The 22845-nt window shown below is 46.3% G+C and overlaps 1 protein-coding gene across 1 annotated transcript; it reads right to left on the bottom strand.

Moving 5' to 3' along the window:
* Nucleotides 1–925: 925 nt before the first annotated feature.
* LOC115089447 (interleukin-22-like) lies at nucleotides 926–20926 on the bottom strand. The gene is made up of 6 exons (XM_029597538.1): nucleotides 20874–20926; nucleotides 4710–4827; nucleotides 4387–4452; nucleotides 3402–3545; nucleotides 2970–3035; nucleotides 926–1135 (listed from the first exon to the last, which is right to left on the bottom strand). Exons 1-6 carry the CDS (start codon nucleotides 20924–20926, stop codon nucleotides 926–928), a joined length of 657 nt encoding a protein of 218 aa, XP_029453398.1.
* Nucleotides 20927–22845: the final 1919 nt, after the last annotated feature.

Here is a 22845-nt window from a genome sequence, read left to right as displayed (position 1 = left end):
GGCGTTCATGGCTCTCTCAGCCAAAAAGGTTCCCGACCCCTGATCTAACCCCACCATAATATCACTTACAAAGATATTGAACAGACACAGTCACTCACGTGCAACAGAAATGTTTTATTGGTAAAAAAAAAAAACAAATATTCATCAAGTACGAACTTATTCAGCACCATAAATAAATAAAATATTTTAATAGCACTCTTTTAAGTTCCTTAATAAGTTACAAAAAAAATAATGTAGGACAATATTTTTCAAATAAATATAGACATAAGTAAACTGTTCAATAAATTATGTTAAATATTTTAAATACATAATGCAGATATTTTTTCCAGAAGTAGCAGCATGCTTCTTCTGAAGATTTTATCTTCACCAATGGCCCAAGGCAGGAAACCCTGTCCATGGCTGGAGGCTTATTGCTGAACAGAAAACCTTTCCCCATTGGCACCGAAGGGAAGGAGATGGGTGCAAAGAATGTGCGGAGACGTTCGCAGCCAACTTGAAACGAATGGAAACCAGGCCTTTTGCCACTGACAAAGCAATTGCGTGAAATGTCTATTTCTGCACACTTTTACCAAACAGGCGAAAAACGGTGAATTTTACCCATTTCACTATCATTCTTGCTTTTTTTTTTTTTTAAATTTGTTTTAAAATAATGGTCAAAACTTTGCGGAATGGACAGGACTCGCCATTTCCCTCCCAGGAAAGTCCGCGGCAAGCGTTTCCGTTGAAGATGCTAATTCTTTTCTGAGTATCTGCGCGTCTCTTTGCAGGAGGAGGCCGGTACCTTCCGCACAGTCTGAGCAGGATGAGTCAGCTCCACCTTTGTCACTGGGTAAAGGGGCCTCTCCGCCGGAGCCCCCCTTGGTGAGCAGAGATGGCAGCAGGGAAGAACTTTGAGTTGAGGATTCTTTGCTTCCCGTCGCGGTGCTCACTGCTGTTTTGTCAGCTGCGCGCTAGTTCCCGCTGCGGTGGTGATGCCTGCCGGTGGCGCCGTGGCCTTCGCCGTGGTTCTCGTCTCTTTCACTCCGCTGGCTTCACTTGAGGGAGTTTTCCTCTTCTGCTGGGAGCAGGCAGATTCCAGGCGATCAAACAGCAGGTCTAGCTCCCCAATTGCCTTGTTCCTCCCGCTCTCGCCCAGCTATTAAAAAACAAGACAGAGGGAGAAATTATTTGCACCATCAGCTGACGGACAGTTTTAATAGCTGCTTTGATCCATACTGTACTACAGTATTGATCCTGCAAAAATCCATAATCATTTGGCAGATGGATAAAGACTTTAAATCTGGGGAAGGGGACTTTTTTTTTATGCTGACAAGTTACAGGAAAATAATTATTAATGTATTAAGGGGCTTATGTGCTAAGCAGTTTTCCCACAGACACAAAATGGGAAGAACCTTTTAGTACATCTGGCCCTAAGTTGATGAAGATCATCACAGAATGGTCACAGCTGAGGAAGGGAACCGCAGGGCCCCCAGCGCTCAAGGGCAATCATCACCTTTGTCCAAGTCCCACGTTAGTCCAATGAGAGCCTGGAAGGAATCCCAGGAAAACAATACAACTTCACTGCAGAAATACGCCTTGAACGTTTACAGCTCCTGTTACTTGGCCGCTTCCCAATTCCCTAAAGATTTACAGAGTTTGGCCTGCCTGATTTGGCGTCTTGATATAACATTTATTTATTTATTTATATGCTTGCTGATTGAGCTCAGGCCCTGTCATCAGTAGCTCAAGGCGAGTTGCATTCGGGTACCGGAGGAATTTCCCCGGCCCCAGAGGGGCTCGCAGTCTGATTTATTAAAGGTTTTTCTCCCATTCTGTGTCTGTGGGAAAAGTGCTTAAATATAGGGGGGCCCTGTGTTTGTTCCACAGTTCCTGGGGGCCCTGCCTTACTGAGACCTTTCTCGCATCCTGGGCACGTGAGACAGAAAAGTGCCTGCACATCTGTGGGAGACCTGGTAACAGCCACGCAAGGGACACTGAATTAGCCCACGTTTGAAACTTGTGAGCAGTAGCGCCAATAGCCAAGGCTTCGTTCGCCCGTCGTGCAGACGTGCCTCACAATTCGCTCATCTTTCAAACGTCTCCCTGAAGCGGAGAGTGCCTCTCGTGTTTACGCAGCTCCTGCTTGGATCCGAAATGGCTGCAGCTCTTATGGGAAGGCTTGGTAGTGAGTCAGGCCCTAAGTCAGGCTAATCACGATTCTGCAGAGGTGCCAGCCTTTGCCACAAAACGTCTCTTATTCTTCCAGTCAAACTATTACTTAACACATTCTTGCACATGCCTGGATTTCCCATCCTGAACAGGGCAATAAATATTTCCTCTCATTTTGCGTATGCAATCTACGACAAAAATCCTTTATTGAACAAAGTCCTAAGATTGTCTTGACTATCCCCTGGCTGCTTACAAACCGCCCAAGGGTGCAATGTTCCTGTGGATCTTGTACCTGATTATGAACAGGAAAGTACATGCATGCAATTCCTTCTGGAAGGACCCTTGGGCTTTGCACCTCCTTCTTCCGTGGGCAGATTTTTGCAACATATGGGAATTTGAAAATCCCAATCTAGGCATGTCGTTCTCCTACCCGACCCTTCAAAACGGTTAAAATCGTGCACGGTTAAGAACCCCATTGTGTGCCTCTAGCAGGACTGAGCGAGGAAGATTTTCAGACAGGGTCAGTATGTCCAGTAAATGGCTGTCACAACCGTCCTCACTACAGGCAAGTGACAACGGTGAACAATCATTTCTGAAACGGTCATAGTCAGGGTTATCGGTTGGCGCTAGAGACATGCATTATCCACCAGGCCAATGCCACAGGGGGTCCAGCATTTCAAACACTAACATATATCGTGATGGGAGAGATCCCACTGATTTGTTAACGGTTATTCTATTTGGCCACGAATGGCAAGCCACTGATTTCATGTCATAACCTCTCCTCCGCTCCAGCCCAGAGTGGAAGGGTTAAAGCTTTTTACCTCTTTCATTTTCTTTGTCAGCTCTTCCAGGTTGTTCTCAATCTGTTGCTTGTGCTCTGTAGGTTTCTGCAACCAAAAACACAACCTTCGGTACGGTTCATGTAAAAACAATGTGGGTTTTTGCACCTTGATCTAACTCTTTTGATTTTAAAGCCAAGGGCTTCCATATCTTGATCTGAGGTTTCCTTTCTGTCTCATTAGATGGGGCATCCTCGTCGCCCATGCAGATATCAAGGCAGGCTTGCACTGAAACATCCAAGGTCTATGCAGTCACAGTCAAGCGGCATCCGAGCGCCAGTATAAACCTGGCCCTGGGTGAGCCCTGCTCCCCCCTCCCCCCCCCCCCCCCTGCAGAGGTGAGCAGGCCCAGGGCTGGAGTGGGTCAGGAGTCAGGAGGGCACTAAACCTTAAATACAGACCGGAGGGACTTACACAGGCATTCAGCTCGTTCCGCATGTTCGCCAAGAAGTTGGTGACATCCTGGATGTGAAGGTAAGGGCTTTTGATCTCAGGCAGCAGCACCTCTTCCAAGGTAAAATTGAGAACTTTCTTCATCAAGTAGCAGTGATCCTCGGCCTGCCAGAAACATAGGAAAACCAAAGGTAATAAAGACAAGAGTCAACGGTGAGCAGAAGGATGGCAAATATCTGTCTGCATGTAGATCAACTGATAGGAGGACTATGCGTTAGAAAGTTAAATAATACTCATGATATACAGTGTGTGCATTTACTGTACGCGTGTATTTACAGATATATCTGCATACACACACGAGAATACAAAGCAGTTGCAAACAATATTCTAGCACCAAGGGATTGCGACTCCATTCCTCAAGGGTCATAAACAGACCTGCCTTTCAGGATGTTCCCAATGCATATTTATCAACTATTTCTGCATACGCTTGACCCAAGAATCAGGTTAATTTCCATATTTTGGGTACTCTACGACCAAGCCTGTTCGCAGTCCTTGAGGACTAGAGTTGCGAGCTTCTTCTAGTGATAAGATGTGGGCTAACACGTATGACTGCTACTATACAGCACCGTTGCAGTGTTTATAGTACAACAGCAGGCATGGGATAGATCTGAAGAAAAGACTTGTCCTGGGCTCTGATAGCTCAATGCCCATCACCACATCTGAATAAATCTTAGGTGGCTCCATTGAAAAACATCACAGCCGGCAAAGAATCCCACGTCCTACAAAATCTGGCTGGACTAATTACTTCTTCGCATTCGACTCTGTGTGAAAAGGAACATTACAGGAACAAATCCCCGCCACACTTCCTTTTTCCAAAACCATACTGTTTTCGATAACCATCAAATTAAAAGCAGCGGGTTCTTTTGCCTTATCAAAGCCCGTTTCCGCCAACATATACAGGGCCGGGCATACACAGACAACAGGCCTTCCCTGCAGGCTTCCTTACCGTCACGTGGAGGAAGAGCTGGCTCCCGATCAACCTGTTCACCGTGTCCTGGTCAGAGCTACTCGCCTGTGAGGAGAGAGAGAAGGGAGAATGACTTAAAGCTGAGCAGGGAGGGACAAAGAGAAGGTCACAGGGAAAGCAGCAGGATACCAGTCATTGAGGACAGGCTGAGCCGGTCCTGTTTGGGGGTCTTTTTTGGGTTTTTTTTACCACATTACATGTGGGGGAGATGAAATTTTACTTGTCTCTGGTTTGTCCTGTCCCGGGTACATGGAGCTGTCTGGTAACCCTAGAGCACCCAACAGACGCCTGACAGCTTTTACCTGCTTGGCGAGGGCCAGGATGCACTTCCTCATGTGGGGCTGGTAGAAGTGGACCTTACGGAGGCTGCAGGATGGGTAGTGGCCCGCAGCGGCGCTTTCTTTCTTTAGAGGTGCCGGACTGGCAAGGAGGAGAGGGAGGCAGCAGGAGACTAAGCTCAAAGATAACAGGGTCCATTTCTGCAGGGCACTCATGGCTCAGTCCAGCACAGCAGCAGCGCTCTCCACGTCAATCTGCAGTGAGAGAGAGAGAGAGAGAGAGAGTTCATCTGTCAGCGTCAGGAATTAAGGGTGAGGAGAAAGTGCAAGGTGAAGCAGGTGGAGAGGTGTTACCTTGCTTCTGAGGTATAATGGGAGGGTGCCCGGCAGCTGCTTATATAGAAGTGTCAGGCTCTCTTTTCCCGGGTCCTTACAGGGCTGAGAGAATGACATCAGTGGCTCATTAACTTTCCAGCCTCACTTTCTCAGAAACTATTGACTGTCACTGGGAACCCACACGATACTATCTCAGGCACTTCTGACTTTCTTGAAAGGAACTCCAGTGGCTTTTGCGTTTTTATTTAATTTTCTTACTGTGAGAAGCTTCCTTGTGGTAGGGGGGTGAATGAAACGACTTACAAATAAAGTGACGCAGCACAGATCAGGAAGGTGGGGATTCTCGCTCTCTTTTTTTTCTTTTGACACAGCAGTTTCCCTCCGCCCCACTCCTTTGTACTTTCCAGCTCAGTCAGAACCAGCGCTGGGATCGGGTGCTGTGAGCCTTCATTCCTAAGAACCCTGGGGTATTTCCCCCCCCCCCCCACCCCTCTCCTAACTCATGGCAATGACATTCCTCAGTCAGGGCCTGGTCCCAGGGCTCCTGCCAGAACTCTGCAGTCATGGAACCCAAATCCGGCCACCAGGTGTCGCCCTTGCGCAATGACCAATGCTGCCTCCACAGCCTCCTGGCCTACACAGGGAGAGGAAAACCTGCTCCAGCAATCAAAGCCAGGTCTCTGCACATGGCAGTGCACAGCGCTACCACCGATCCATCAACCCAGCCCAGCGTCGAGATAACTGTTCAGTGCTCAGACTGGTCTGCTTCCAGCCAATTGTGCTTATTTTATTTTGTATTAAGTAATGCAACAGATTTATAGGATTCCAAGCATTATTTTAACTCTCAGTTCAGCTACTGTGCCGTGCTGAACCAGAGGGGGGGCCTGATATTAAAGGTAGCTAGAACTGGGGGGAAGGGAAGGACTGGGGTCTGCAACCAGTGGGCCATTTAAACTGGAATATCTGAATCTTTTTATTAGAGAGAGAGCTGAAAAATCATAACCCATCTCCATGGTCCAAAACCTGGTCCCTAATCTGATATTCCCCAGGAACTGGGTTCTGCGGAACATGATCCAAGATCAGATGAAAGGCCTTGATAGATCTACCCCCACCCCCATCTAAAATTAACTTCCACTAAACCTTGCCTAATGGGAAATTCCCAGGATATGGCCTGGATTCTGAGGATGAGCTCTGATTTCTCAGCCCACCTCTATTTCTTACCCTCTTTAAATTTATATATATTGTCCCCATCCCCTTTAAGTCCACTGGGCTTTGCCTTTTAGCCTGAGTAGACTCCAGTTTACAGGGGCCAGCCTTGGCACCGCTGACGCAAGGCAAGCATGAAGCTGAGAAGAATGCACGTTCAGACCAAGCGGAGGGCCTGGCATAGACACCCATGCACGGACCGGTTGTTATCGAATTGCTATTGTATTAACATAAAGAAAACACCAAGCAATAAATCCCTAATCCCTAAGATTATTGAGGCATTCTGTAGGACAATCCAGTGCAGATTTACCGAACTGGCATCATGGTGGATCTTCCCAGCATGCACCGAGCCTCCTTCCTGGCTCTGTACAGGAGTCTAACCCACAGGTTCTGCATAGTACATGTCACTGGACTTCAGGCTGCCTTTCCACCTAGCCATGTAATTAACTACATAAATTAGTTTTAGTCCGTGCACCTGCGTTTCCTCCAAGATTACAACTCTCCCTGTCTATTGATAGAGTCTGGTCTTGGGTTTCCTGTTTCTGTCATGCACATTAGGCTTACAGTCTCTCTTCTCTGTAGTTACTAAACATGGCAAAAATAACAGGGGGTCTAGGGATAGGAAGAGGTTGCACGGAAGACATACAGATGTCTCTACAAATGCTTGAATATGCTGACGTGTAACTTATCCAGGCAGATACGATAATGTGTCATTATGATTGCTAATACAGAATGCAGTCTTGGTTAGATCATGAGCTAGAACTTACATTATTTTAGTCATTCTTACAATAAGGACCCCCATATTCAGGCCGAATTCCCATACTGGGCTTCAACACTTCAAACTGGCCCGGGGCCAGGGCTGGGCATGCTGTGAAGGTAGTGTCCCCAGCCCTGGGGGAGAATGCATAGTGGCCAGACTCAAGGTATAGGCATACCAGATCCTGGCCAAGGACCGGCACAGTGGTGTCTGGTCTAGATGGGAAGGAGGAGGTTGTTATAAAAGGGAGAAAGCCCATGGCCAGTTGCGAGCACAGGCTTATGGTGCTGCAGCCCAGTAGAGGCACGGTTACAAGTGAGCTGGCAGCCCAAAGGAGCAGGAGAAATCTGCTGGGCCAGAAACAGACCCCATAATCCATAGTCATAAAAAGGGAAAGGGAAAATGATCTTATTCATGGATATTCTAATGCCTTTCAACTTTGACCCTACTGAGAATTAACTCCCCCTTATTGGATCAAGGTAATTTGCAGTAGGATAAAACCCAGGCTTATGCCTCAACTTCCCTCCAAGTCTGATCCTGATCACTCGTCTTTTCACAGAGGTTATGGTGCCCCCTCACTAACTGACGGATGGACAGATTAAATCACAGCCTGCATGAAAAGAATAAAAACAATGCATCTGAATGGGGGGACGTCGGATGAGCCTTTAACAGAGATTCTGTCTGTGCTGCAGATATTAGCAAAATATAACAACCCAAAAGAAGATGCAATCCGCAAGCTATTTGGAAATCATCAATTTGTTTTGGCAATCCTGAGTCTGTCAGGGTCAAAAGAAACAAAAATCTGAGTGAGCTTTCCATGGACTTTGTTCTAATCCAGGAAGATGGTGACGGCTCTCACCAGTGCAAACTATGCAAGACTTGTTCACGTCTATGGAATATGTGGCCTGGAGAAAAATGTTGGCAGGACCATTGACTGAGTAAAGTGGAAAGCTGACACCACCTTAGGAAGGAGCCTGGGATTAGTACTCACCACCACAGATTATGATGAAATTTAGTAAAAGGTGGATCGGTCACTAGAGCCTGAAGCTCACTGACTGTACAAGCTGAAGTGACCGCCACTGAAAAAAATACCTTCCAGGTCAGGTACTTGACCCCACTGGTGTCCAGAGGCTCTCAGGAGGCTTTTGTCAGCTGGGTAAGAACCACGGTGAGATCCCGTGGCATGGTGGCAGGCTTGACAGGAGGGTTCAACTGAGGCAGGCCTCACATACACCTGACAACTAAGGGGGCAATTTGGAAACTCACTGCTTGGATGCAAAGTCCATGGGTAGTTTTCAGTCACAGACAAATTCAAAGGGGATGTGCACACATGAATCACTACTTACCCAGACTCTGAAAATGTCCCTGTAAAACGCTGGACAAGGACGAAGCTTCCTTCTACATGCTGCTGACAAGCGCCAGTTGCACTGATGTATACCCTAACAGTGCTGACTTTGAAGCCAGACTCTAAAAGATGTAGATGTTACTCAAGCGGCTTGTTGTGTGGGACAAGAACAGAGATCCAGGACGTTGCACACCAAGCTTCAAATCTCCTCTGGTTGAATCCATAAGATTTTCTGGTGGATTCCTTTCTAGGAATCCACCAGAAAATCTTATGGATTCAACCAGACGCGGTATGTACTAGTACATTTATTTATTTATTTATTTATTTATTTATTTAACATTTCTTTTATACCGATATCCGTTCGCACATCGTATCGGTTCACAGTGAACAAAAAACCATTGGGCAGTGCCGTACATATAACAGATAACATAATATAATATGATGAACTACGCAACATATAAATAATTTTTGGGAGGAGCCCTTACATATAACAGGCATCAATGGGTAGATGCTATGGAATATAACTATAACTATACATGAACATCGGTATATAAAAGCCTTTAAATAAATAAATAAATCGGAGTCAGAAGGACCTGAGACATTTCATCAAAGAAGCCAGGGCCAGCGTCTGAAACGTTGGGATGAAACAGAGTTCCCTGATTTTGTGACATCAGAATTGGTGAATTGCCCAGTCTCATTGCTTCCCTGATGGATAACTCCTGAAGGGAGGGAAACCATAATTATCGCAGCTTAAAGGAGCTAAAAGAATTATAGCTCTGTGGTCTCTTCTGAGTTTTATTAAGGCAGAGCTCTTCATTCACCTGTTCTTCCTGCTGTGGCAATCTTCATGTACCATGTAGCACGATCTCTTGCATTAACTTTGGTATCGTGCACCAAAGGGGCGAAATAATAACAGCTAATCCACTTGAATGCTCTGGTTTCTCTATCACTGAGATACTTGATAAATTGTTCTGCCCCAGGGAAGTGGGTAGATGTTTTCTCCGCTGTTGCTACACTCTTCATACCCCCCCTCCCCGCCCCCCGTTCATCCATGATTACATTCTCTGACTTTATCCCGACACCAGTTGCGAATTAGTCTTGAGATACCGTAAAGAATTTATCTCAGCTCCCATTTCTAAAATATTAGTATGGAATCCTCAGCTCAGTGTGTGGCGGCGATCAAAAAAGCAAATAGCATGTTAGGAATTATTTGGAGAGGACTGGGGAATTAAACTGAGAAATAGTAGAAAGCCTCTGTATCGCTCCATGGTGCAATCACACCTTCAGTACTGTGTGCAGTTCTGATCGCCACATCTCACAAAAAAAGATGAAGCGGAGCTGGAAAAGTGAAGAGCAGCAAACATGGTAAAGGTGATGGAATGGTTCTCTTATGGAGAAAGGCTAAACAGGTTAGGACTCTTCATCTTGGAGAAGAGATGACCGAGAGGGGATGTGGCAGAGGTTTATATAATCATGAGTGGGGTAGAATGGATAAATAGGGAATGGTTATTTGCCCTTTCAAATAGTACTAGGACTAGGGGATTCGCCAGGAAGCTAACAGGGAATAGACTTAAAACAAATCTAAGAGTGCATTTGTTTCACTCAATGCACATTTAAACAGTGGAATTTGTTGACGGAGATTATAGTCAAGGCATCCAGCATAGCCGGGTTTTCTAAAGAAGAAGCTGAAAAGATAAAGAAAAAAGGTTAACCCTCATCATAAACAACATGAGAAGCAGAAAGAGGGAGGCAGCAGGCAACAATATCAGAAAAAGCTAAGAGAAACTAGGAAAGCAGTCAGGAGAGCAAAGATGCACATGGAAGAAAAAATAGCGAATACGGTAAAACAGGAGGAGAAGTTGGGTTTGTTTTTTTTAGATCTGTTAGCGTTAAGAAGAACTGCAAAAGTGGCCCTGTGAGACTCAGAGGTGAATGGGGGTATGCAGAGGCCGAAGAGGAAAATGTGAAATTGCTTAATAAATAGTTCTTTTCGGACCACAGAAAGTAGACACAAATAGGTCTGAGATTGAGCTAAAGCTCCGTTTTCAGAAGACGGTGTTCGTGAGGAGCTCGTGAAACTAAAAGTAGATAAAAGCAATGGGGCCGGATGGGATGTGTGCAAGGGAACTTAGAGATTTTATTTATTTGTTTATTTATTTATTTATTTTTATATACCGCTGTTCGATTTTACATATCACATCGGTTTACATTTAAACAAAATATCTTCCGGCAGCTCCGTTGGTGACCTTTTCCATGCTTCTTTAGAGTCGGGAGTAGTTCCAGAGGACGGGAGGGGGCGGATGTGGTTCCTATTCATAAAATGGAAGGAAAAGGCTGGGAACTCCCAGCCCGGTTAGTCTGAGCTCGGTGGCGAGCAGATTAATGCTTTTTCTGCTGAAACAGAGGAGAGTGCAGTTTCTGGAATCCGAAGGATTGCAAGATCCGAGGCAGCAGGGTTTTTACCAGCGGTAAATCTTGTCAGACGAATCTGATTTATTTATTTATTTAGAATTATTTATGCAGCACACATTCCAAAGGTCATGGATGTCTACAAAATCTGAAACATAACACAATATTACACAGTTATCAAATGAATGCAAGATGAACACATCATAATATCGCAAAGTGCCCCGATTAGTAAATAAATCATGTATTTATTTTGAAATGTATATTCCACAATTTCATAGCAGATAATATTTTAAACATTCATAATGATAATAATAAAAACAAATTAAAAACACTGTAAATTAAAAGATAAAAACATTAAATAATTAAAATACATTATACATAAAATGAAAAAAAAAACAAACAACAAAATCTTGTCTATCATGGATACTCAAAGAAACAGTAAAGGCCTCGTGCTCTATGGCTTGCTTATAAAGAGTTTTTTAGACTGCTGAAAAAGCCAAGTCTTTAAAGTTTTCTTAAACCTGATCGAATCTGGCAAAGTTCCCAATTACTCAGGGCCTGGAGTTCCAAAGTGCGGGACCAGCCACTGAGAAAGCTTGGTCTCTGGTCTCACCCAAATGTGCTAAATGAACTTCTGCCATTTCCAAGGGATCCTTTCTAGCAGACCTGAGTGATCATGCAATAACGATGCTAACCAAGGAACAGCGAAATTCCAAAGCGATTTTTCAATCATCATTAACACATCATTAAATGTGACCCTCCCTTGCATCGGCAGCCGTAGTAAAGAAATCAAAATAGGTGTATGATATGGTCATATTTCCCCTGGCCCCTTAAGATACGAGTGGCAGCATTCTGCACGAGTTGATCTGAGACCCAACAATAAATCTGATCAATTTCTTTGGTGGGGTGACCATAGAGTTGGATCAGGGAGAGCGCGTTAGACGCAGTGTATTTGGATTTCAGTAAAGCCTTAGACATAGTTCCGCAGAGATGACTTACAAATAAATTGAGCACCCTAAAGTGACTGACTGGGTTAAAAACTGGTTGAGTGGGAGGCATGATAAATGCAGCTCACTCCGAGGAGAGAGCCTTACTAGTACCGTACCACAGGCATCAGACCCTGCACCAATTCTTTTCAACATTTTCATAAGCCATATTGCAGAAGGGATTGTCTTTTTGCAGATGATACCAAAATCTGCAACAGGGTAGACAGAATGGTATGGAAACCAAGAGGAGGGATCCAGTGAAGCTCGAGGAATCATCTAGAGACTGGCAGATTTAGTGCTAAAAAATGCAGTCATGCATTTGGGCTGCAAAAAACCCAAAGAAGTGGTACAGTCTAAGCTATGAAACTTTCTATGCCTGAAACAGCGGGATCCCGGGGTGATGGTATCTGATGATCTTAAGTTGGTCAAACAGGTGGATAAAGCGATGGTAAAAGCCAGAAAGCTGCTTGGCTGCACCGGGAGAGGAAGGGTCAGCAGAAAAAGGGAGGTGACACTGCCCCTGTACAGGTCCCTGGTGAGACCTCACTGGGAATACTGAGTACAGTTCTGGAGACCCCACCTTCCAGAGGATATAAACAGGATGGAGCCGCTCCAGAGGGGGCTACTAAAATGGGCAGTGGTCTTCATTCTAAAGCTTATGGGGACAGACTTAAATATCTAAATATGTATACTGTGAGAATATAAGAACATAAGACACGCCATACTGGGTCAGACCAAGGGTCCATCAAGCCCAGCATCCTGTTTCCAATAGTGGCCAATCCAGGCCATAAGAACCTGGCAAATATCCAAATATTAAATAGATCCCAAGCTACTATTTCTTATTGATTGATAGCAGTTTATGAACTTCTCTTCTAAGAACTTATCCTAAACCTTTTTTGAACCCAGCTATATTAACTGCCCTAACCACATCCACTTGCAAGGAATTCCAGAGCTTAACTATGCAGGGAGTGAAAAATAATGTTCTCCAATTAGTCTTAAATGTGCTACTTGCTAACTTCATGGAATGCCCCCTTGTCCTTCTATTATCCAAAAGGTTAATAGCCGATTCACATCTACTCGTTGAAGACCTCTCATGATCTTAAAGACCTCTATCATATCCCCCCTCAGCCGTCTCTTCTCCAAGCTGAACAGCCCTAACCTCTTCAGCCTTTCCTCATAGGGGAGCTGTTCCATTCCCCTTATCATTTTGGTCGCCCTTCTTTGTACTTTCTCAGATTAGCAAGAGTAGAGCCAGAAGCAGACCCAAAAGGCTAGGTCCCAGAAAAGGCAGGACAGAAACTACATTTCCCAGCCTTTTGGAGCCAACAGAGAGCAAATGGGAGCCAGGAGAGAGACCTGTCAGTCGCAGGAGGGTTGGACCTTGGAGCCTGATGCGCACACCTGAGCTCTCAGGGTAGGGAAGGGAAGAGCCACACCCAGGAGAATAGCAGATTAAGCTTCCAGCCAGCCCCATGAAGGAGGAGGTGGAGGGCATGGAAGTGGATTGCATAGAGCCAGAGAGCCAGGTGACTATGGAACTGGACTAAGGATACAGATCTCCTCCCTTAATCCTAAGCTGCATTAATACTGAGGTTTCCCTAGGACTTGCTGGCTACCTAGGCCTGGAGGAAAGTATTAGGCTGTTCGTTGTTGTTTGCAGGCAGGGCTCCTTTTATTTTCCTTGCAAGGCGGCTCTCAAAGAAAAGCAAAGCGGTGGGGAGTAGGGAGGTGACTCGTGCTAGGGTGCAGGCCTCTGCAGGAGACTTCATTTGGCCAGGAGTCGTGCAAACTTAAACCTGTTTGGACCTTGGTGGTTCCACTTTTTTTTTTTTTTTTTTTGCTTACTGGCGAACGGGCCAGGCAATAAGCTTAAGACTGGGAGCAGGATGGTCAGGTCCTACTGAAGGGCTGGACTACCGAGGCACCCCTTCCCCGGGGAACAATTAAAAAGGGAATGCTGGGAAGAGAGCACAAATCCCCACGGGCGGAAGCCTTCAGTCCTCCGGCTCGCAAGCCCTGCAGAGTGGAACGGCCCCCAGAAGCCGGACTGCAGGAAGATAGGACATTGTCTGGCTCCAGGCAACTCTCCCGGGACAATGCTCTAGGGCTAGGGGAGCTATGATAGAGAGATTTAAATACCTCCTGAACCAATGCACAGGAGGCGAGCACTTTTCAACAGAAAGGCGGCTCTGAAACATAGAAACATAGAAATGACGGCAGAAGAAGACCAAACGGCCCATCCAGTCTGCCCAGCAAGCTTCGCACTTTTTTTTTTCTCATACTTATGTTACTCTTGGCTCTTAGTAACCTTTTGGTTCTATTTCCCTTCCACCCCCCCATTAATGTAGAGAGCAGTGATGGAGCTGCATCCAAGTGAAATATCTAGCTTACATAGAAACATAGAAACATAGAAATGACGGCAGAAGAAGACCAAATGGCCCATCCAGTCTGCCCAGCAAGCTTCCCTCATTTTTTCTCTCATACTTATCTGTTTCTCTTAGCTCTTGGTTCTATTTCCCTTCCACCCCCACCATTAATGTGAGAGCGGTGATGGAGCTGCATCCAAGTGAAATATCTAGCTTGATTAGTTAGAGGTAGTAGGGGTAGTAACCGCCGCAATAAGCAAGCTACACCCATGCTTATTTGTTTTTACCCAGATTATGTTATACAGCCCTTATTGGTTGTTTATCTTCTCCCCTGCCGTTGAAGCAGGGAGCTATGCTGGATATGCGTGAGGTATCAGTTTTTTTCTTCTCCCCTGCCGTTGAAACAGAGAGCTATGCTGGATATGCATCGAAAGAGAAGTATCAGGCACATTTGGTTTGGGGTAGTAACCGCCGTAACAAGCCAGCTACTCCCCGCTTTGTGAGTGTGAATCCTTTTTTCTTCTCCCCTGCCGTTGAAGTTATGCTGGATATGCGTGAAGTATCAGTTTTTCTTTTCCCCTGCCGTTGAAGCAGAGAGCTATGCTGGAAATTCGTGATGTATCAGTCTTTCTCCCATGCCGTTGAAGCAGAGAGCCATGCTGGATATGCGTCGAGAGTGAAGTATCAGGTACATTTGGTTTGGGGTAGTAACCACCGTAACAAGCCAGCTACTCCCCGCTTTGTGAGTGCGAACCCTTTTTTCTTCTCCCCTACCGTTTAAGCAGAGAGCTCTGCTGGATGTGTGAAGTAACAGTTTTTCTTCTCCCCTGCTGTTGAAGCAGAGAACTATGCTGGATATGCATTGAAAGTGAAGTATAAGAATGGAATGATCAAGCTAGTTGAAAGGCATCAGGAATAGAGGAAGGTGGAGGTAGTAATTTGGTTATTTGGTTTGGGGTAGTAACCGCCGTAACAAGCCAGCTACTCCCGTCTTTGTGAGTGCAAATCCTTTTTTCCACATTTCCTCTTGCTGTTGAAGCTTAGTTAGGGGTAGTAACCGCCACAATAAGCAAGTTACACCCATGCTTATTTGTTTTACCCAGCCTATGTAATTCAGTCCTTGTTGGTTGTTGTCTGTATATAGATCCACTTTTCTTTATTCCCCCTGCCGTTGAAGCAGAGAGTTATGCTGGATATGCATTGAAAGTGAAGTATCAGTCTTTCTCCCCTGCCGTTGAAGCAGAGAGCTATGCTGGATATCCGTGAAGTATCAGACTTTCTCCCCTGCCGTTGAAGCAGAGAGCTATGCTAGATATGCGTGAAGTATCAGACTTTCTCCCCTGCCGTTGAAGCAGAGAGCTATGTTAGATATGCGTGAAGTATCAGACTTTCTCCCCTGCCGTTGGAGGATATGCATTGAAAGTGAAGTATCAGGCTTATTTGGTTTGGGGTGGAATGAGGGATCATGGGATGAGGGTGAAAGGAGGTACACTCAGAAGGAAACGAAGGAATTTTTTTTTTTTTTTAAGAGAGGGGTGGTGGATGCATGGAACATTTTACCATTGGACATGGACAGTATCTAAATCCAAGAGAGGATGGGATGAACGCAGGGATCTCTGAGGTAGCAGCAGGAATTGTAGCGCTGAGTAGTTAGTATGGATGGATTAGACAGGCTGTAACGTCTTCTTGGTCTGTCACATTTTTATGTTTCCATCTTTTGATTAATGGGGAGAAAAAGTCCATAAACCGTTATTAGCCACATAGAGTTGGGAAAGCCACTGCTGATTCCTGGGAGTGAGCAACAAGGAATGGACCTATTCTTTGGGATCTGCCAAGTACTTGTGACCCAGACTGGCCAATGTCAGAGACAGGATGGGCTCGATGGACCTGTGTTCTGACTCTGGCACATCTTTTGAAGGGTTTTCCCTTGTTCTGATCAATGCCCTTGAGCACGTCTGCCTTGTTAAATGTCCCCTCGAATTGCATCTGTTATGTAAACCAACGTGGGCATCATGAAAAGAATCCCTTTTAATAGATGGATTCTGTTTCACTACCGTACAAGAATCTTTTACCTCTGAATTTAATGTTAGTCCAATAAAGAGGTCCACTCTGGGAACTGGTCATACTTTTATCAGCCATTTGAAGTCTTTTGGAGTGGAAATCTGCCCGTCAGGTCCAGAACGTGTATGCCTTGGTTGGTATTGACATAATTCACGGACTGCAGCAACCTTCCCTTTAAGGTGCCCACATGCACGGCCTCGCAGCATTGCTTCCAGCAGCTGCGCATGCTACACCCATGACCATGCAGGATACGGCAGCATGGAACCTCTCCATGGTCTGTGATAGCACTGCAGCTCCCAGGCTGGCACCTCCTACCTGCTAATCTCAGCTTTCCCACTCTGCCCACTTTTATACAGGCTGGAGCTGAGCAAATCCAGCAGCCTCACTGGAGGTGGCTGTGCAGGAATGGTGCACGCTCCATCTCTACCTCCTAACTCAGGGCTCAAGCCAGGGCCATCTAGTACAGATCCCAGGGTGGGGAGAATCTGCTGTGGCTGATGACTCCGCCCAGCTGCTAGCTTATTGGTCCAGTAGGGACCAGCCCTGATTGGTTGCTGTATTTATACCCCTCTGCAGCACTAGATCCCTACTAGTATAACAGACTCCTTGGACCTGCTCCCTGAAGCTCTGTGCTAGTCTGTCTGCCCAGATTTCTTGCCTTCAGCCTATTGCATTCCCGCTTGTTGCTTGCTTGGATCCTCATCTGTTCGTGTTCTGTTCCTGCTTCCCTACCCAGTCAGATCCTTTTCTTGTTCCTATGTGTGTTTCTGACTACTTGTGCTCTCAATGCATCCTTAGACCGACTTTCTGGCTTTGACGTCAGCCTGCATTTGTCCACATCGCATTCTGCTCAAGTTCACCTCTGTCACACCCTCTGGTTTGACCTCTGCTCAGACTTAGCTCCTCTTTTTTTTTGTTTCAGTTATGTTCTGGCTATTAGTTCCTCTAAGCTGTGGGACCCTGTATCCTGAGCAGTACCTGATACGTATCTAGCAGAAGTGTCTAGCAGGTTAATCAGAGCAGAATAAATACAACTGTCCACAGCTGATATTTCCAATTCAGATTTCAGTTTCTGAACCCAGCAAATCACACTGTAAACCAAGATTCCTTAAAGAAATGGTTTAATTCAACCCCGTCACGTAGGAGCAGCTGACAGTCTAATCTTTTCTGATCTGAGCATGCTCAGATTTTGGAGTCCTTCTGGAGAGAGCTCGCAGACTGATAGATCCTTTGTTTGTCTTTCAGTCCTAATAGATCCCATTCCCTATAGAACAATTACAAGCTCCATGGAGGTTATGACAACTAATTAAACTGGCTTTTTGCTTAATTGAGAATTTGTATGAATGCCCCCTTGATCGCTTACTTCGCGGGGTGTTCCTGGGTCCAGGACCGACCTGACGGGAGTCCCCCCAGGGCAGACTTCATTGGTCCTCATGTTCTTGGCACCTGGTGCCTCCATGGGGAAGAAGCTGTTAACAGTTGGATTTCCCTCCCCAGGAAAACAAATGGGACTGTGAATAAGGTTGGCAGTATGTACAAATATGTACAGGTTTATTAGACTACAAGCATATACATTTCTACATGACTATGTACATCGCTAATAGGATGACCAACAGCTCACTTATCTACTCGTGGTTAATAGTCTCAGGCCCACATATATACATTTCTACAAGGTAGCAAGACATTTAATATTTGGCAATTTGGGGTTGATGGCCCCCACTGTATTCCACCTATAGAATAGAAGGGACCTCTTGAGTTCCTGCTTAATCAAGTGTTATTATCATCCCCCTTTTTTCCCCAAGACTCACCCATGTGAAAAGATGCAACTTGGGCTGGTGGGCAGTGTTGGCCTGGGGATCTGTTGTATCTAAACTGCTGCCAAACTCCTCAGTGCTGCTTCCACTTTGCTGAAATGTCTGCGCCAATGCTGGGGTCCACGTCCTCCTGGGGACCCGACTCTGCTTCCTGGTCTGTTACTGGAATTCACACCCCTCATGGGGACCTCACTTCACCTCCTGGTCTGTCACCGGGGTCCACACCCTCTTGGGGGACCACTCGATCTGCCCCTGGTGTCCCCTTCCTCCTGGGGGACCACTCGATCTGCCTCTGGTATCTCCTTGCTCAAGGGGGACCCAGGGTCACCTCCCACTCTGCTGCTGGGGTCCTCCTCCTCTTGAGTGACCACTCGATCTGCCCCTGGTGTCCCCTTCCTCCTGGGGGACCACTCGATCTGCCTCTGGTATCTCCTTGCTCAAGGGGGACCCAGGGTCACCTCCCACTCTGCTGCTGGGGTCCTCCTCCTCTTGAGTGACCACTCGCTCTGCCCCTGGTGTCCCCTTCCTCCTGGGGGACCACTCAATCTGCCTCTGGTATCTCCTTGCTCAAGGGGGACCCAGGGTCACCTCCCACTCTGCTGCTGGGGTCCTCCTCCTCTTGGGTGACCACTCGATCTGCCCCTGGTGTCCCCTTCCTCCTGGGGACCACTCGATCTGCCCTGGTGTCCCCTTCCTCCTGGGGGACCACTCGATCTGCCTCTGGTATCTCCTTGCTCAAGGGGGACCCAGGGTCACCTCCCACTCTGCTGCTGGGGTCCTCCTCCTCTTGGGGGACCACGCGATCTGCCCCTGGTGTCCCCTTCCTCCTGGGGGACCACTCAATCTGCTGCTGGGTCCACATGCTCCTGGGGGTCCACTTGATCTGCAGCTGGGACCCTCTTGCTCAAGGGGGACCCAGGGTCACCTCCTCTTAGCCAAAAGACCAGGACCCAGGCAGGACCATGAAAAGAGAATGTGTGCACACCCGTCCATCCTGCCTGGCCTTTTTTTTCTGCTGTCTGAGTAGTGGATTCCCAAGGGTCTGATTCTCCTTGTTAGTCAGGGTGAGAATATGTTTTCTTCCTAGAACTGTTCTTTAGTACATTTTTCTCAAAAATCCTTCTCTCATTCAGAATTCTCCAATGTAGGACTTTTCCACTCATAGTTCTGTAATTTAGGATTTTGCTATCCTTTGATTTAAAGTGATATTTCTCTGCAAGTTACCAACAGTAGTCCAGGGGGATGTGACATGCAAATTCCCTACCTGAGTCTCTGACTCATCTATTGGATGGTCATTTAAGCACCTTCACAGTAAGGGGTCTGTCAACCTTTTCAAATTCATTCTGGGTTTCCTGGGATGGCAGCTCATGTTACATAGCTGCATTGTCCACTTTTTTTCTCTGCTGCACTTCACTTAAATGGTATCATGCTCTTTACCCTCTCTCCCTCGGGAGAGGGGTATCACTCTCCCCCACTTAAATTTCTTGTTGTCCTCAACAAGAAGCCACTCTCGTGCATGCACCTCTCCTTTAGATCAAAGTCTCAAGGCATTCCTTCATTGCTTTTGGGTAACAGGCAGTCACCTGTTGTTGTGCTACTGTCAAGGGGACATTCACTGGGTTTCCAGGGTCATCATAAGTGAACCTTATTGTAGGCTTCACAGTCCTACCTGCCCTTCTGGGCTCTCGGGGTGGCACTGGAACCAATTCCTCAGCCTCTGTAGTTTCTGATTTTCTCCTGGGGTGAATTTCATTTGTGGTACCTCCTTTCCTTTCTTGTTCCAAGTTTCTTGCCATCTGTACCACTCTCAGTCTTATCATTATTCTGAAATGCTTCTTGGACTTCCTTCTCCTGGGTTTCCATCCCCGGGAACTGTCTTACTATGTCCCCATCATGTGTTGCTTAGGGGTACGATTTCTCCAATGTGGCTCCCAGGTGAATCTCACATGTCCCTCACCTAACTCTCCTTCTGAATCCTTACAATCATATCCACTATGTCTGTCTTCCAGTGGATACTCAGGGGTCCCTACCAGTTCCTGATGGGGATTCCTGTCAAACTCTCAATGAGGTTGGGTCTCAGGTCTTACTGTCCCCTTCTTGTTCGAGGTTAAGGGGGTTCAGCTATAGTTTGGGTTTCCTCCAGAGGAAATACCAGCTGTCCAATGGGCAGGAGATGGTTTCTGTGCACCATTTTTACTGGTCCTTCACCACATTCTGACCTTACCTGGTAAACAAGCAGGTTGTTCAGTTTTTCCTCAACAACATAAAGATAGACCTCCAGCTATTATGAATTTTGTGTCTCCCAGTCAGCCCCCAGTTTTCTAAGAGTACACTGACCCCTGCCATCAAGTCATTCTACCTCACCTTCTGGTCAGATTGGTGCTTGTTTCTCTAGCTCAGTTTGTAGAAAGACTTTGCAGCCAACCTATAAGCTGCCCCCAACTGTTCTTTTAGCCTCTTCACATAGCTTTGAAAAGTCTGAGACAATGACCCATCTACTGAAACCCCGAAACAAAGATCAATTGGCAACCGGGCCTCTCACCCAAACATCAGAAAATAGGATGAAAACCCCCTAGCATCATTATATGTGCAGTTGTAAGCATGCACCGAATAGCTCACATACTGGCTCCAGTTCCTCTTTTGAGCTGGCTTCATTGTGCCCAACATGTTTAGGAGTGTCCTGCTAAACCTCTCGGGTTAGAGGTCTCCCTGGGGATGATAGAGATAGGTGTGTGACTTCCTAACCCCAGCCACCTGCAACATCTCTTTAATGAGTCTGCTTTCAAAATCCCTCCCCTGGTCAGAGTGCATCCGGGCTGGGAGTCCATAGTTCACAAAGGATTTCTCACATAATACTCAGGCAACAGTCTCTGCTCTCTGGTCCTTGGTGGGGTGTGCCTGTGCATACCTGGTGAAATGGTCTGTCACAACCAGAATGTTCTCTTCATGCTGGGAGTCCATTTCTAAAGTCAAGAAGCCTATACACACCAAGTCCATAAGGCCTTGACTAGTAATGTTTACCATCTCTGCTGCTCTATGCAGTAAGGCAGGGCTTTCCAACCCTGTCCTGGGGACCCCACAGCCGGTCGGGTTTTCAGGATATCTGCAATGAATATGCATGAGATACATTTGCATATACCGAGTCTCCATGGTATGCAAATGTATCTCATGCATATTCATTGCGGATATCCTGAAAACCCGACCGGCTGTGGGGTCCCCAGGACAGGGTTGGGAAGCCCTGGGGTAGGGTCTTTCTTTTATACAACTAATACATTGTCTACAATGTTTTTCAATGTATTTGCTTATTTAGGCCAATAAAACCTGTCCCTCAGCAGTTGTAGGACCCTCTCTGCCCCCAGATGCCCCCTGTCATCATGGAGAGACGGTAGCACAGTTCTGTGGAATTTTTGTGGTAAACACAGTTGTTTGGGATGACCCAAATTAACTTTCCTTTCTCTGTACAAATAGACGATCCCACTCTCTGAGTAGTAATGAAGTGTCTGGGTGGCTCTGCTGGACTGCTTGTGCCCCCAGATTTCTCCTTCACCCCAAGCGCATCACCAATTAAGGGATCAGTCTGTTGTGCTTGTTGAATGTCCTGCAAAGTCAATCTTGGCTTGTTAGTGGAGACCAGAGACACAGCATCACAGTAGGCAGGGGGAATTGCTGTCAGGAAAGAATCCCCAAGCTGTCTGCAGCACGAAATAAATTCTCAGTATCACCTTCACACCCATTCTCCGCCTGGTTACACACTGCTGCCTCTCCAGTCTCTGATAAACCGCACCAATCCTCCTGTGGGGCCGCCGGGACAGTGCATCCGCGTCTCTGCACTTCCAGGTCAGTACCGCAAACTGAATTTGTAAAGGGATAATGCTGCCAACCACCCGTGCTCAGTTGCATCCAATGTTTCAGTTGCTAAAACAAGTCATCTTAAACGCAATCCCAAATAGGTAATCCCTGCATTTGTCCACAACTGCCCCCACTTAAGGGCTAAGAACTCCAGTTTTTGAGCAGGGTAGTTTCTCTCAGTTTTCTCAGACTGCGGCTTGCATAGGCCACAGGTCTTAGTCCTTCTGGATGTGGCTGATATAAAACTGCCCCTGAGCCCTCCAGGCAAGCATCTATATGCAGTTCATAGGGTTTGCCTGGGTCAGCAAGGGCAAGTACTGGTGCATTACACAGACACTGTATGGTCCTTCTAAAGGCAACCTCACATTCTTGAGTCCATCTTGCACCAAAGGACTTTGATATCTTGTAATATTCCCTCTTCTCAGACACCCTATGCTTGGTTCTTATTCAAAAGTGGATAACCATGCATCAGCCCCTACAATCGACTTACAATCTTTAAATAATCTTTCACCAACCATCTGTAATAACCACTAAACCCAAGAAAGGAATGTAACTCTCTGAGGTTGGCTGGACAGGGCCAACCATAGAAACAATATGCCCAACATACTTAACCTCAGCTTGACAACATTTGCATTTGTCCAATGATAATTTTAGGTCACACTGTGCCAACCGATCAAATACCTTGAATAGCCTTTCTTCATTCTACTCTAGAATTTTCCAGAAGACTATCAGGTCATCCAAGTATGCTAGCACTTCTAATAGATTCATGTCCTCCCACAGTCTCCTCCATTAACATTAGAAATGTATCTGGGGCACCTGAAACCCCCTGGGGGAGTTGGTTAAATTGGTAAAACCCTAGTGGACATATAAATGTGGTTTTCTCCTTGTCAACCTCGTTCATGGGTATTTGGTAATACCCACTGCATAAGTCCAGGACAGAGAACCATTGACTTCCAGTCATAGAGTCAAGGGCATCCTCAGCTCATGGTGTAGTATACTGGTCAGGTGTGGTTCTGGAATTTAGGGTACGG

This window comes from Rhinatrema bivittatum, chromosome 4, assembly GCF_901001135.1.
Source record: "Rhinatrema bivittatum chromosome 4, aRhiBiv1.1, whole genome shotgun sequence".
NCBI classification, from domain to species: domain Eukaryota; kingdom Metazoa; phylum Chordata; class Amphibia; order Gymnophiona; family Rhinatrematidae; genus Rhinatrema; species Rhinatrema bivittatum.
Note: the sequence above shows the minus strand (reverse complement) of the source record. Positions and strands in the feature narration are given on the sequence as shown.